At 39.5% G+C, this 15,532-nt stretch overlaps 1 protein-coding gene and 1 long non-coding RNA gene across 2 annotated transcripts in view; one reads left to right on the top strand and one right to left on the bottom strand.

The window, feature by feature from the left end:
- The window catches only part of HTR4 (5-hydroxytryptamine receptor 4), a 137,343-nt gene extending 133,731 nt beyond the window's left edge, over positions 1 to 3,612 (top strand). The window contains exon 7 of the mRNA XM_054217101.1: positions 2,515 to 3,612. Coding sequence (XP_054073076.1) covers positions 2,515 to 2,602 — 88 coding nt within the window. The 3' untranslated portion in view covers positions 2,603 to 3,612. The remainder of the gene's footprint in view (positions 1 to 2,514) is intronic.
- LOC128916006 (uncharacterized) overlaps positions 1 to 15,532 on the bottom strand; it is a 52,114-nt gene that overhangs the window by 31,552 nt on the left and 5,030 nt on the right. Inside the window, exons 3-5 of the long non-coding RNA XR_008468823.1 lie at positions 15,327 to 15,528; positions 12,595 to 12,674; positions 3,601 to 3,909 (exon numbers count right to left, since the gene is read on the bottom strand). This is a non-coding gene — a long non-coding RNA (uncharacterized LOC128916006). The remainder of the gene's footprint in view (positions 1 to 3,600; positions 3,910 to 12,594; positions 12,675 to 15,326; positions 15,529 to 15,532) is intronic.

Genomic DNA, 15,532 nt, shown 5'->3' on the forward strand with positions numbered 1-15,532 from the left:
AAAAGCAGGGCTGTTATACTCCTGCCCATTATCAAACACTAAATCGGTGCCACGTAACTGGCAGGTAGCTTTGAACTTTCATTTGAAGGGAGAAACTACAGCATGTGAAACAACCCTGGTAACACAAGGGCCTGCCAGCAGAGGACTCCTTTAGCAGTTTCCTGGAGATGTTGGTAAGGATTTAGGAACGATGTGCCACTACCAGAGAAAACCATCACCCCTGCAGCGCAGCTTTCACACCCTGCATACGAATGCTCTTTCCTCCTCTCCTACCCGTCCTCTTTCCCCACAGGGTAAACAGCTGGAAGTGCTGAGCTCACTGCCAGAGGCTTCAGACAGACACTTTGTGCCACAGGAGATCCTGGGACATCTTAATGACTTCTCTTTAGCTTAATGCATCTTTGTAAGAAACGGCACGACCTGCTAAATTGCTGATCTTGCACAACTGTTTTCTGACTACTGCAGAAGAAGAGGAAGAAAGGTTTGGCTCTTTGGGCATCCTGTATGCAGTCAGCGTTCAGTGCCTGTCTGTTGTGCTCCTGAGCAAGTCCTGAGTTGCTCTGAACTATGTCCGCTTTGTTCAGCGAGCGGGGAGTCTCCTGGCTCTCGTCCTCTGTATCACCATCTCTAGGAGAGGCTTTGCCATGCTAGAAGTCTCTTTGGTGGATTGCCTCACACACTGTGCATTGTCCGACTGGGTATATAAAATTAAAATTGCGTTATGACTTGTATGCTTCATGGTTGTCTAATCGGAGTGTCTGTTCAGTGTTAGATGCAAAGTGTCTTTTCTTGTTTCTTACATCAAGTCTGTATCTTGTTGGTAAAACTAGCACATTTTTTGAAATTTATGATCATTAGTTAAAGTGATGGAGTACTAAGGGAGTACGTTCAATGGATATATCTGCATATACGGTGACCTGTATTAAAGCAACCAAGCCTAACCATGTCGTAAAACAGCATTTAATACATTAGAAGGTAAATTCCTCCAGGAATATTCACCAGGACGAAATCAGACAGGCCAATGCAGTTTATACACTGGCTTTCATTTTGAGTCCATGGCTGATCTACTGGAACTAATGGATACATCATTTGTGAGATATTCATCTACTTCAGATGCCATTTCAGAGGCATTGTAAGCACCTTAATTAGGAGCCTAAGTCCCAAGTAGAGTCAATGGAGAAAAAGTCAATGGCAATGCATCTAGATGCATGCCAAGTAAATTGATGTCATAACATCAGTTTTTGAATATGCAGACAATGGGGAGTTCCTGACCTCTTTTCTAATGATTTTTCAAACAAATCCCAAGACTGATGCTACTTCTTTCCCCTCTGCCAAAATCAGAACTGATATATTCTTCTACTTTCTTAGGCATTTTTCTTTTTTTACTCTTTATTAAGAGTAAATGTGGATGTTTTAGGTATGACTTGGATGTTTGTTACTAAGAGAAATAATATATCTACATCTCTAAACACTCAGGAGAGGAAAGTCTTAACAGGGACGTGATTTTCCCAATATGCATTTGGCCTAGGGAAAAGCATGTTTTTACAGTTATTTTTGCAGCTTCCTACTTCTGGACCTACTTGAAAGATGGTTTGGTTCAGCTTTAGTTTAAATGAAATGGATTGCCAATAGAAGATACCTGTCTTGCTCAGGGGGTTTGCAAGCAAGAATGATTAGATGTGAAATTCTAGAAAGATGTGCTATATCAGTTTTGCTCCAGTTAGCCAACATTTTTGCTATCACCTCAGATCTGCTTATTCCTGCTACACATTGCACACCACCCAGGGAAAAGAGCTGCATGTCATTAGCAAACTAAATCAACAGTTCTGTTCAGAGAGCCATATTGAGATGAGCAGCAGGAAAGGGGCTGGTAGATGAGGCACAGGGTAAGAGACAGTGTGGAATTCCTTACAACTGAGTTCTGCTTTTCCATACCTGGCCCAAAGCCTGTAAAAGTATCAGAAAGGTACACACATGACATGATGCCTCCAAAGGACATGAATGTGAACAGCACCGGTTGGATAAAACATACTAGAATTGGTGCTAAACCCAACTTTGCAATAGGCAGAGGCTACTTTCTTTTGTAAGTGGAAATGCCCTGTAATGTTGGTCTTGGTTTCATCTTAAACAGCATTCACTTCCCAAGCTAGTCTCAAATGATTCTTTAGATGCTTGCATTGAAGACATTAACTGAAGTGCCTTCAGTTTAGTCCACCCACAGATGACCAGTGTTTCCTAGTTCTTTGGTCTGGCTTCCTCTCATTACCAGCTGCACCTTAGATACATCAAAACCAACAGGTTCTTGGTTTCCAGGGGTTGCCTTGACTGCATCAAACTGAAGATTTGGTTTCCTGCTATGGAGCAAAGTAGGGATTCAGATTTGCTTGATATGGGATCTGGATATTTAGATGATGTACTGTCTTAAGATGTACTTTGAGGTTTTCATGAACTCGTTTTACGTAACCTTGTACTTTTAACTAGCACTAACAAATCTTTATGTTTTTCCACTCCCAGGTACACCGTTTTACGTAATGGACATCATCAGGAACATGAGAAGCTTCCCATCCATAATGACCCTGAATCCCAGGAGTCCTGTTTCTAGTCACGGTCCTAGAAGAGGAATGGCCCAGCTAAAGGAACAGGTTCCTTTTAGGATACCCGAAGGATTCATGGACAGCAGGACTTTACGAGGACTCATTCATCTGCATTGTCATGGTGCCTCTTGCACTGACCTCATATGAATGTCCAGCGGCATGTGTGTAGATCAATGGAGGCACAGGACGGTACATGAGCAGAACGGTTCAGGAGACTTTCCTGTATCTGCAAGGACTTCTGCACTATATGACTATGTCAGAGCCTTACTTCAGGAGCCGATTTTAGTCAATTTAAGGAAACAACACAGATACAAACCACCCAATGCAGGGACTTCTCTTATTCCTTTCCAGCTGCCATCTGTGTACAAGCCACCTCTCTGTCCTGTGGTATCATGATCTTGAAGATTACAAGTTCTGGCTAAAGCCCTAACATGATGTGAGACTAAATGCCTGCTTTATCTGCGCAAGATCCTGCCTGCCAGTGAACGGATGCTGTCAGGAGAGAAACAGCACTTCGTTTTCTTTAGCAAAATAAGAGGAAATATTTGCCTTTTGATTACAGTTACTGGTGAAAGGTCAGCATGAGCTGCTGATTCACCCTACCCTCTAGAGCTTTCTTTGTAAATGCTTTTATTGTGTTTCCTGGCCACCTTCATTGGTAGAAGACTCATGGCGTGTATATAGTGCCTGACAAGCTGGAGTGGGGCCTACAGAGACATTTTACAGCCAACAGACATCCCTGCAAGCACTGCTTCAATCCAGCCCAATTGCTAAAAGACACTGGCATCCTCTGCTTTTCAGAGGCCAGTGGATGGGATGTGGCCCTCAAACCCCAGGCAAGCTGCTAGTGCTGTCCTCATCTGAGCAAACTTTGGGCATTCTTACCAAGAAGAAAGGCTGGCCAAGAGACAGAGTTAGTCTGTAATAGATCACTAAGTGCCATCTTGAAAAATATACCATCTAAAAAACTTTTCTAGCTACACTAGAAAGACAGAGTTCTACTTACATTTTCCATCTTTATTTTTCTATTAGTTTCTGTTCTCTTCCAGTTGAGGCAAGAAGTTTCAAGACTTTCAAGTATCACCATATGCACATCTCTGTTTGCAAAGATCTCAGTCTTTAGCTGCTTCCCGCATGTAGATGTTGCTATGTTCCTTGTGAGCTGCTTCCACCTTTGCATGGAAAGGGTAGGCAAGGCTGCAGACATGGCAACTTTGGGAAAATTACTTTCATGCAGTGGGAAATATGCAGGATCAAGACTACAGGCCTCTACCCTTTTTAGATGAAGATCTAACCCAGAGATGCCACCCTGAGCCTAGAAAATAAAATTGTACTTTGTTATATTGTGTAATCATGTACAGATATTTTTAATGTAAAAAGAAAAGGTGACATTATTTATTATTTTTTATCAGGAACATGTGGGTTTTTTCATTAAAAGCTTCTAGACCTAGGAGCTTAACATTATATGTATTATTATTTAGTAATATTTCTGTTGCTATGTGACAGGTATTTACTGTAAACAAACAAACATATCCTGCTTTGAACAAACAAAAATGTTGCTCAGTAGGAAAAAAAACTTGTGCATGATAAGAACAACTAGCTTCCTTGCTATGGTGTCTGACTTCTTTAAATACTTCTTCCACATAAAAGTCACTGATAAAGCTTCAAATAATTTTTCTTTAAGATTCAAAAGGACACTGAGTAGAAACAGCCCTAATTAGAAGCAACCAGACACTTAGCAATGTAGAAAATTGCTAGCAGTTAGAAAGAGACAAACTATAGCTGTTTGTGGTGATAGGTGCTGATGGGAAGAACATGAGCTATCTGAAAAGAGAGGGTGAGACAATTTGAGCCAATTCCTGGTTTATCATTAGGAACAGTTTGGCAATGACCTGTTTTTACAGGGTAGTGTTGCCAAAAGAACTCATTATCCATTCAACTCTATTGTTAACACCAAAACAGGTGAAAAAAATAGGCCATTATTGAAGGTTTTGGAAAAAAATCTACCCAGGGCCACTTCAGTCCTATGATCTACACACCTCTGTGGAACTGCTCGTAGGGGGTTTTGTCTGGATTTGGATATGCAAGACTGCAGAACAGGTTGTCTTGGTTTCACCTCAAGTATCAAATTTCTTAAAGAAATTCTAGAAAAGCTTTCCTCTGTCCCCACTAAAAGGCATCAAAATATTGGTGTGAAATTTCTCAGAGTGATATGGAACCAGCAGCATCGGGATGCTATAGTGATGGTGTTCTTTGTTTCCGTTGTCCTTGAAGTGTTGTTTTCTCCTATATTTCTATGTGCTTTAGTAATATATCTCTTCTTAATTTAAAATGAACTTCTCAACACTGAATTTTACTCATGGGCAATGTTCAGAAGGCTCTATCAATGGGATCAGTAGCTCACTAGCCAAAACGGTCAACAACTCCAACTGGAAAACAGACTCCAATTCCAAACACCATATTTGAATCAAATACCAAACACGAAATGTGTTCTGTGTCATCTCTGGCTAATTGCTCGTTGGACTCAGTAAATCTGTCATGAAACACCTGGGAGTTCCTGCTTAATAAGTCAATTATCTCAGCAATGCTTCTGTGAACCCAGCAAATGACATTGTCCATCATCAATAATATTAGAATTTCTATGGAAAAGGAGCTGTCTCACAGAAAGGACCAGTACTTGATTTCCTTTGCTAAAGGTAGCTGCTCCTGTAGCCTCTGAGTTCATCATCCCATTGACCATTTTGGCTAGTGGTGTCAGAGTCTTTTCCTGTGCTGAATAATGTGTAACACATTGGCTGTTTCTAAAAATAAAAAATCCTCTATGTACATTGCAGTAAACTCCAGCTCATGCTCATTTCTTGTACTGTTTTCACTCAAAACATAAGACGCTACCAAGTAATACTTTCCACCTGCCTCGCAATATACTCAAATATCTGTAACAGCCAGGGAGAATCTGGCCCCATTGCTCTGACAATACTGATGAGCTCTTGGGTTATAGCACAAGCCTAATGTTTATCTACCAGAGCAATCCTGCCTCCCGCCCCAAGTTCTCGTGAACGCTTTTGCTTCGATTGCTACTGAGCCCTCTCTCTCCCTTGCCTGTGCTGTGTCTACCTCATCTCTCACTATCTGCTCTGAGAGATGCCACTGCTATGGGCATCACGATCAAGATAGGCATTTGCAAATAGGGAGTCAGATATAATTTTGTGCAGCTCTGTTTCTCTGAGTTGCCAGTGAATTTGACTGAAAAAGGATGTTCCCTTCTTCCTTCCTTTCCATCTCTTTCCCATCATCTCTCACAAATTCACTCTAATAACCATATATTTATTCCTTCACATAAATACTCTAGAAATCATCAGCAAATTACCACACCACTACATTTATGATCTGGGAACATTTTACAGTTTTTTGAATGCAGTAAGCCTCAGAAGTGTTACGCATGATGCCTGCTGTAGCTGTTCTCTTGGATTACAACTGATTACACTTTCCCTCGCCAGAGAGAATGCGCTAGCAGGACAGCTCGCTAATAAGAAATTGGCTGGCTGGGCCTTTACTAAACTATCTTCAGGAGGCTGATCTGTCATCACAGTTGTATTTCCATATTTCTGTATTTTCTAGGCTCCAGAAGCATTTCTGAGATCTTGGATGACATTTGTTAGCAGGGCATATGCCCAGACAAGCAAATCCAAAAATGCATTGAGGTTATTTGTGCTGAAAGATGGAAGCAGAGCAACAACAGGCTGACTACTTTCAGAGGCAGATTGAAAACCTAGCCTAACACTAAAACTGTGGGCCATCTGACAGTGTCAGGGTGCACAACACCACCAGGTGAGACATCCTTTCTACTGAGCAGCTTTCCATGTCTCTGGTACTCAGTTTACTCAAATAGAAACGAAGTCACAGTCAAGCTGCAAAGTAAAATTCAGAGACATAATAAACATGCCACCAATGGGAAGCTCCGCAAAACAGGAGCTGCAAGGAAGAGTGCAGAAAAGGCCATAAGCTTTAATTAGCTGATGATCTAGCAAAATTTGGACATGGTGCCTTCAGTCTGATACAGGAACATCTAAAAATTTTGACAGCCTAAGCTCAAGGATGCTGTAAAGAGATGCTGTACATAACACACTTCTACATGTGTATCTCCAACACCATCTGTCATAATTGCCAAGGGCAGCCAGAAGGGAAAGCAGAAATTATAAACGCCTATTTCTTCTCCCTCCAGACAGTAGAGGGAACAAGTCCTCCCCCAAAGAGAATGAGTGCCTGACTGGCTAAGAAAAGGAAGAGGGAAAGATCCCGTTTACTCCTAGAACACACTCTTCTGCCACACAAACTTGTACAGCTCCTAAAAGGGAGGATGCCCTGGTCAGAGCAGAATTTTGTAGAAAGAAACCTTGAAAAGAAAGAATTTGGCACAGGGGCACCATGCTAAAGCAGGTGGTACAAACAGACACCTGGATGCTCAATTCATAACCTCATTTGTCCCTCCCAAAATACTCTGACATTTTAGAAAGTCTCCGAGTACCGAAATAATCACAATCAATACGCAGTGTGTACTTAGGAAAAGTAAATGGAAAAGAAATCTTCAATAGCCAAAAGGTGACCAGAAAACCTAATTTTTAAAGGTTAAAACATAGTTTCCACAGGGTCAAAGAACCTATTCTTTAAAATGTTTAAAATTATATAAACAGTTTGTAAAAAGTTTCTGTTCTTATCAAAATTGTCTTAGTCAAAACTAACCCATAGTATTTGTCACAACACAGTGAACCCCTATAAAGCTCATACTACATGTTTCTTTGCAACCTGCTAAAATATTAAGACTACAGTGATCCCATGACACTAGTGGCAAAAAAATTTCCTGCAATTAACAGTTTATACAAGTCTTGTATTATTACTCAGTTACATAAATACCCAAATGCCACTGTTAAAGCAGGGGGAAAAGTACTTTGCATTCCCATCCCTTACTTACCAAAAACTTACAGAAATCAAACATTTAAAACTGACACATACAGGCCATGAATATAAAAACCATACAAAATGTTTGGATTTCAAGCATTCGTAGCACACTCCTGAACACTGTAAAGATTAAAAGGGGATGAAGTTGCCTTTGCTAAATAAGTAGACTTCTTTTTCTTTAGTCTGCCTTGAAGTATTGCTTTTAAAATCAGGATATAGCATGGACTACATGACAGATTTTTTAGCACCTTAACACCATCCAATAATGCATCCTAAGGAATAAGAGAAAATCCTTTATAGATATAGATATATTATTATATAGATATATAGATTATATAGATATCTATTATATAGATAAAGATATTGCTTAGAAGCAATAACAATTTATTATTTTAAAGACAGAAAAAGGAAGGACAGACTACGATTTAAAATCCATTAGTCCAGGCATACAGCATTTCCCACCTTCCCTAGTCTCAACAACTAGTTCCCTTCTACAGACCACTTTTTTTTGAAATTAATACTCCCAGAAAATTGTCTTATTGCCTCTCTGCCTGGTAATAAAAAAAAAGGTTATGTGTGGTTTTTTCAGTCAGGTGAGGCTTTTTAAAAGTTATCTCTAAAAGCACATTCACTTCTATTTCACTAATCTTTCTCCTCCTCAACTGCATGATCACATATGCATACCAAAACAAAGTGCAAAGTAATCATCTTCTCTTTATATTGTATACAAGTCAAAAGTCTGTATTTCATGAGGAGGAAAAATATTGTTCGACCTTTTCCTTCCCTTCCCGATCTCTTTGTAGGTATGTTTACCAATTCTGTTTACCAAGTCACTGTTGCTGTAGAGACTACCAAAAAATGACAGAACTCAACCTGCCCTTTCACAATTCAGGAGAAAGTCTTTTACTATACTACCAAGATATATAATAGTCACACACATGCAGATGCCTTCAAAGAACTTGACTCTCCGCCACAAAAGCAACAGCAGAGCTTTACAAAGTTCTTATTTCAGGCAGCACTGCCTACAGACTCCAAACTGACATATCTGACAGAGCACACATATTCTGATAAGCTGCTTTGTTGTTGTTCCTTACCTTCTCAGACCAAGCTGTGATTATAAATTTCTTAGAAGTATCACTCTCGAGTGTTAATGCCTTCCACCGAAGACTGCATGTTCTTAACCTCACCCACAAAACACATAATCCTTTGACCAAGTACAGACAAGTTCAACTACTGCATTCCTAATGGCAAGAACACTATAAACAATTCTAAGGGGCTGTAACCCCACGGCATTTAACATCTTTAAGTGCTCAGCAGATAACTAAAATCCAGAGCCTCATCAACTGGCTTTTTCTTAAATGAGTGCAATTTCCATTACTCTCCCCTTTGGGCTCAGCCCACTGTATCCAACTGGGTCCCCCTCAGCTGAGACCCAGAAGAGAAAAGTTGTGACTTAATAGCTGAATTTTTTAAGTAATGATTTTTATTTTTTTTAATAGTAACATTTCAGAGTTTGTACAATTTTTGAACTTTATTGATTTTTGCCTGTTATTTTGGGGCTAATAAAACTAACATTGCATATGTGTAATAACATGACAGATGGTTAGTTGAACCACCTCTATTTTTTTGAAGTTTAGGATTAGTTAGCCTGCATGTTTGCTTTCTATACAGAATATTTTAACTTTGCAATAAATTGAACAAAGTCCTCATTTGACATATAAACATAATTTTATTTTATGTATTTGTCTCCCTCAGGGGGAAAGAATAAAGTTACTATTTATTCCGCAAGCAGTATTAATTATAACATTTTGTTCAATCTTTTTAGGCGCTCCTTTGACTTTTTAGACCTGTTGTTACGAAGAGTGGCAAACACATTTGTTGGAAAGGTATGGGCCAGTATACTTCTTCCCCAAGAATAAACTGCTAATGAATTTTAAGACAGAAATCTTTTCATTGAATCCTTTAATTGGATTATGTTGTTCTGTGTTGGCGAGCCTTCCTAGCACAGCAAGTCACATGGCTCATTCAAGTGCCAGGAAGAAGGAGAGCTGTATGCTCCAGCCTTGACTTCGTGTCACCTCCTCTCCTTACCCTCTGCCTCTTCTCCTACGCTGTATGTGAGCAATGTGTACCGTGCTTTCTCAGAGTTTCGCTTATATCATGGATATAAGCGAATCACGGGTAAGCACCCGTGTTTTCTCCTGAAAGGAGGAAACTTGTGTGGTTACCATAAAAAAGGGCGAGTGGGATTAGGCTGGAGGACTTTTTCAGGTAATGATTGAGCACGCTCTAGCTTCTCCAGGTAGATTGGAAAATAGTACATGCATCAGCTCTGCAGAATGTGTACTGTAAGCACAGAGTAAGAGCAAGGGGACTATAGGGTCTCCAGAGAAAGCTCTGAAGAGCTCATGCAGCTCCATAGTCACCTTTCAGCCCCTCAAGGTGCTCCTGAGAAAGGGAACAGGAACAACGAGGAGCTGACTTGATTTATGCCAGAGTGTGTATGTGTGCATTTAAAAAACAAAACAGAACAAAAAATCCCCCCAAAAAACCACAACATACAACACTCCGCCCCTCCAAATGAAAACCAAACATGTCTTGCATTAAAATCTGCTTATCATACAATTTTTGGTTGTTATGATGTGCTCTCTGCTGTTCTTTGAGCATGTGTTGAGGTTTAGAACTCGTACACCTAAGAATTTCAGAGGTGAATTTCCAGGAAAGCAAAATTACTAATCTTAACTTTTTCCTTTGTCTTACTATTAATATAGTACAGGAAATAGTTTTTCCATTTCAGGAAAGCAGGTGTCTTTACAAACATATTTTTAAATAACTTTTTAAATGTGAGCGGTAGATGTATGTCTGAAAAGTAGATTATAATTCTTTTAGATTGAAGAAGGAAGTGAGCCCTTTATAGGAAGTGGAATTATGTCATCAGTGTGCTTAAGCATTTTTTTAGCACAGAGATCAATCACAGCATATCTCAAAATCACCTGTCTTCTTCAAAAACTGCTGTTATTGTTTAGAGGGCAACACAGACACGCATCATTAACGGTAAGTGCAACATCAAAGACAGAAAAATTAAAAGCTCAAATACAAGGAAGAGTAATAACTATATAAAGTATTTCCAACATGGGGATTACAAACTAGATGTGAGTAAACAATATGATATCCCTAAAAAATTAATGATGAGCACAGCCATTGGAACAGGTTACTGGAAAGGCAGATGCACTATTGGAGGCTTTTAAGAATTTGTTAAACCAACATACACCGTAAGTAACCTCAATTTACTTGATTAATCCAGATGCACTTAATCTTGATTCAAAATTTGATCTGTTTTTCTGTAATATAGTTCCCTTCCTTACTTCCACTGAAGCCACTACTAAAACCCACAAATGTAATGAAAGCAGAAAGACACAGGAATGGACCCAATGATGCACAAACGACTCCCTCTCCCCACTCTAACAAGTTTCCTTTGCTTTTAGAATAACCTGGCAAATTACAGGTCATAAACATTCTTTCTTCCCAGGGTCTAGTACAGAAACTTCTCTCTTCCTTAGTAATTAACATGGCCTCAGAATGTGGGATCTGCCTTTTTTCAGAAAGATCAGAGATTGTCCCCAACCAGAAGCATGAAGTTGGACAGCAGGAAGTCATTATTCCTAAGGATACCAAAAAAACCCTCTTTTTTTTGGCCTGGTCAGGAGGCAAAAAAATTCTCATTACATTCTCATCCATGAAACAAATAGGTTATTTTGAGGTCAGCAGTTCTCCACTGCATCCTCACCTCAACTTGGGTGAGATTACTAAAGACAAGTGGGTCTTTCTCCTCCACCTCTTGCAGTTAAGGAATGACCTGCCTTCCTAGGTCATCCAGCAGTCAGAAAATCACAGGTGCTCAGCAGCAACATACAGTTATCCCACTTTTGTTTCTGCAATGTTATTAACCATCTTGAGTGATGAGAAAACTCTGCTTTGGACTGCAAATATTAAGGCATCTAAGGACGGGCAGCACATGTTCTGTGTTGTGGAATATGGCTCTATTCAACATAATGGGGATAAATAATATTAAGAGCTCCGTGTTTTTGCCCTCTAAAGAATTCTTAACACAGTTTGGAGAGGCAGAGAAACATAAAGCTCTCACAGTGTAAGACAAAGATTTCCTCAATGTGACAGAAACCATGGAGATAAAGTGTTCCTTCATAAAAGCAGACAGTATTTCTGCCTACAGAAGGAGATCTAACAAATAACTACACTATCATCTTGGGAAATAAAATCAGAACAAAAGTATGTATCAAGAAAAGGGAGTCATACGAAATCCTTCTGGTGTTTGGGAACTATGGCTGACTGAGTTTTTGGTTGCCATCCACACCTCAGCTGCTCAAGAAAAACTTATTCAAAATAGGCCTAGGAAGATAGAAGCATGTTAAATGTCTCAACTGTCTGAAAGTACCAAGTGTGTGCAATTTCCACACTTAAAGAATAGCAATTAAAATCTGATCTTTCAACTACGAACTCAGAATCCAACAAGTTCATTAGTATTCAAATAAGGTACTAGATTTTTTTTAAGTATTGCTAGAGATGGGACATGTATGCCAGACACGCATCATTACAATTCAGACACATTTGAAAATACAATTCTTGTTTTTTAAAAATATTTGCCTGTATTATTAGTACTTGATTATCCCATGAAATTGCAGTCCTAAATTTCCCAAATGTTATGGAAATCTTTTCTTATTAAAATTAAAACATAAAATTATTTTTAGTAGCTCCCTGGAAAAGATTAAGAAAAGCAATAATGGATTTTAGCTGAAACACAATGTGATAATAATTAGTAAGACAGTAAAGAAAAGGTGGGGTTTTTTGGTAACTGACTGGAAAAAGTAAAGAGCTTTCCATGGAGACTGTAAATACAGAAAGAAGGAAAAGTAATGACACTTGCTTAGAAGACCATAAAATTATAGCACTTTTAAAAGTAGGCTAACATACAATATTGCAAATCGCATATTTCTGAAAACAAACATGAGTATACACAGCATCTTACCTGTACAGTAGGAACATCTGTAAATGCCTTAATAAAATCACCATCATCCACAGCTCCAGCTCCTGCTTCTTTAGAGGAATCTACATAAATGTAAAATACTGTTAAACAGTACGTAATGTACATGAAGGTTTTCAAACTGACATAAGCATCTTTCACAATACCTGTTTCCAAACATTTAATATAACTTACAAAAATCCTGAACATTTCTCATGCATAAAATTGCAAGACCTTGAACTCTGATTTCACCATGAATAACAAAAGTTAAACTTCTATTTTCTCCAAAAATTAACAACTCTGAACAGTTTCCAATTTGACAAAGTTAATTGTTTCATTTTATTATTGTTATTTTTGTGTTTAATTGGAAACATGTTTAGTACAACAATCCTCTAGTAGCTGTAGCAGCCAGTACAGAATTCTGAGACCTGCTTCCTGATAATACAAATGTTCCCAAATAAAGCATACAATTTCAAATTATTTACCAAAGCAAGAGTAATTTGTCATTAAATGGAATTCCTCTGGATGAATTTTCACCTTAACACGTGCTGCAAGCAATCATTCACACAATGCATAGTAGTCCTACACAATCCCTTTACCTTGTGCTTCCCAATATTTTCACGAGGAGCTAAGATGTATGAGGTGCATTTCTCAGTCTCAAAACTCCAAGAACTCCAACAAAGAAAGCAAGGACATGGTGAAGGGAATGTTGTGTTGGAGCAAAATCTGAACTCCACTTCTTCTCAGAGCACTCATCCCCATGTGGGTATTCCACAGTGGGACTCCAGCATTGCTATTGCCTGGAGGAAGGTCTCAAGAACCTTCCAGACACATTGCTAAAAAACTATCAAACCAAAACTATTTTCTCTCCAAAAGCTTCCATGACAGCTATGCAACTAGTAGGGCAGTTATTTCTGTGCAAGGTAAATGATGGACCTGTTCTCACATAACAGGCAATGATTGCCCCAGATCCCAAGCAAAAGGATCAGGGAAAAAGACCAACAGGTAACCTGCTGGTTTCACACTGGCATACGCTTGCCAAATTTCATGAAAACTTAGGCAACTCTAAAAAATAAAATAATTTGGAAACAGTGTCTGGATTTCACTTGCTTACAAATACTAGGATTACCAAGAAAGCCCTGTTTTTAAAGGAATGAACTCCTTTAAAAACTCCTTGCTTGCAAATCAAAGAATGAGGTCATGAGACCCAAGCTGTGCTACAAGCCTAAAACTCCAAGTACAAGGTGAAGCTTGGCAGAATCCTTAAGTATCTTCAGTAATTGAATCAGGCAGATAATATGTCAAGACAGGTTAACTGCGTGGAGATAATCAGTCCAGTAGAACATTTCCTTCTTGAGAGGAAATAAAAAATTCGTTACAGCAAATGAGCACTCAGGAAGAAGGGTCTTGTCTCAACTCTGAAAGAGTGAGGCCAACAGGATAAATGGCAGAATGTCCTCCCTAACCTGCAGAGCACAGCAGGCATCTATTTTACTAACTACAGAACAAATAAAAAAACAAAAGGAAAAAGCAGTTAAGGCTGAGTGGTCAGCTAAAACAAAAAGCTAAGACTTCTTGACAAATGAAACCCTTGGTGGCTGCGCTCTTCAAAAATGTTGCACGGTTTACAGTCCCTGATCTCCTGTTTATAGTGCAGGGAATTATGTCTGCTGTGTTTGCATACTTGTGCAGATCGGAAACATGAGGGTCCACTACCACTACAAATTTGATGGCAAACTTATTAGATCTCAACACCTCTATGCAGAACAAAATCTCTCACAGGCCTTCGTGGCTGCTTAGTGTAAAAGTGTGAAGCAATAACTGGATGATACAGGCTCTGCAAATGTCAGTGCTTGAGGCAGTCGGCAGCTGCGTTGCTTAGTGAGATGTATGGAGATACGGCTGCAGCCCAAGTGTACTAGCAGGTCATGCTCATAAACACCATGCAGAGAGATGAATCCTTATGGGGAAATGTCCATTCCACATTTATCCTTCACAGTTCCTTCAGCACTGAATATATTTCAGTTTTTAGTCTTGGAGAGGGCAATAAAAAAAAAAAGGGAGAAACAGTATCTCAGCAGAACAATTAGAAAAATGCTGCCAATAAATTTTCAGAACCCTTTTCATGTAGTTCAGAAATGTAATACATGACCTGCTCCTATTGCAGGATCCGATGTCTATCTAAGCACAATAAGAAATGAAGGTATTTACCGCAGTGGCTTAAAAATGAGGGCAATAGCTTGCATTTGCATTACATCGCAGAACATTGCCCTTATGCACACACTCCAGTTGCGGTGCGTTAGCAGAGCTGAGAAGGGGCTGACAGTACAAACAGTGGGACTGACAGTGTTGGAGCAGAGGGGTATTTGTAGAGATGCGTGGGAAGCCCTTACTCGCTTCTCACCCACGCGGTGCGAATGTGGGATCATGGTGCCTGGCTCCAGTCTACGTTTTCCACATTCAGCTTGTTTGAAGGCTAAAATATCGCCCCCGATCTCAATACAGAAGCTTCAAAGAGAGGCCATGCACAGAGTATGCACGTGCAGAGGACTTGAACAGAAAAAACCAAACACATCACACTGAAAACCTCTTTCTCAATGCTCTGTTCTCTGCACATTTCTAGACACAAGCAGATAGCAGGGCACATACAAATGCCATTTTCTTACAGAGATATTATTGTATTAATGAGCTTAATTCATTACTGGTTATGATTTACTTGCAATTGTAGGAACCCCCACCTTGGCTTAGCATGTCTACCTGAAGGATTTTCAGGTTTGAGGGGCACTGTGATGCTGGTCTAGCTTGCAGAGTGAGTGCAATCAAAACGGACTCACATGAGCAATGACAACCATTGTTAGGGCCATCTTGATTTTGAGCAGCATGAATTCCTGGCTCCAGAGAGTCTCTTTCTTTTTGCAAACTCTGGTCCTCCATGAGTCTCTGT

Source organism: Rissa tridactyla, chromosome 11 (genome assembly GCF_028500815.1).
Source record: "Rissa tridactyla isolate bRisTri1 chromosome 11, bRisTri1.patW.cur.20221130, whole genome shotgun sequence".
NCBI lineage: Eukaryota > Metazoa > Chordata > Aves > Charadriiformes > Laridae > Rissa > Rissa tridactyla.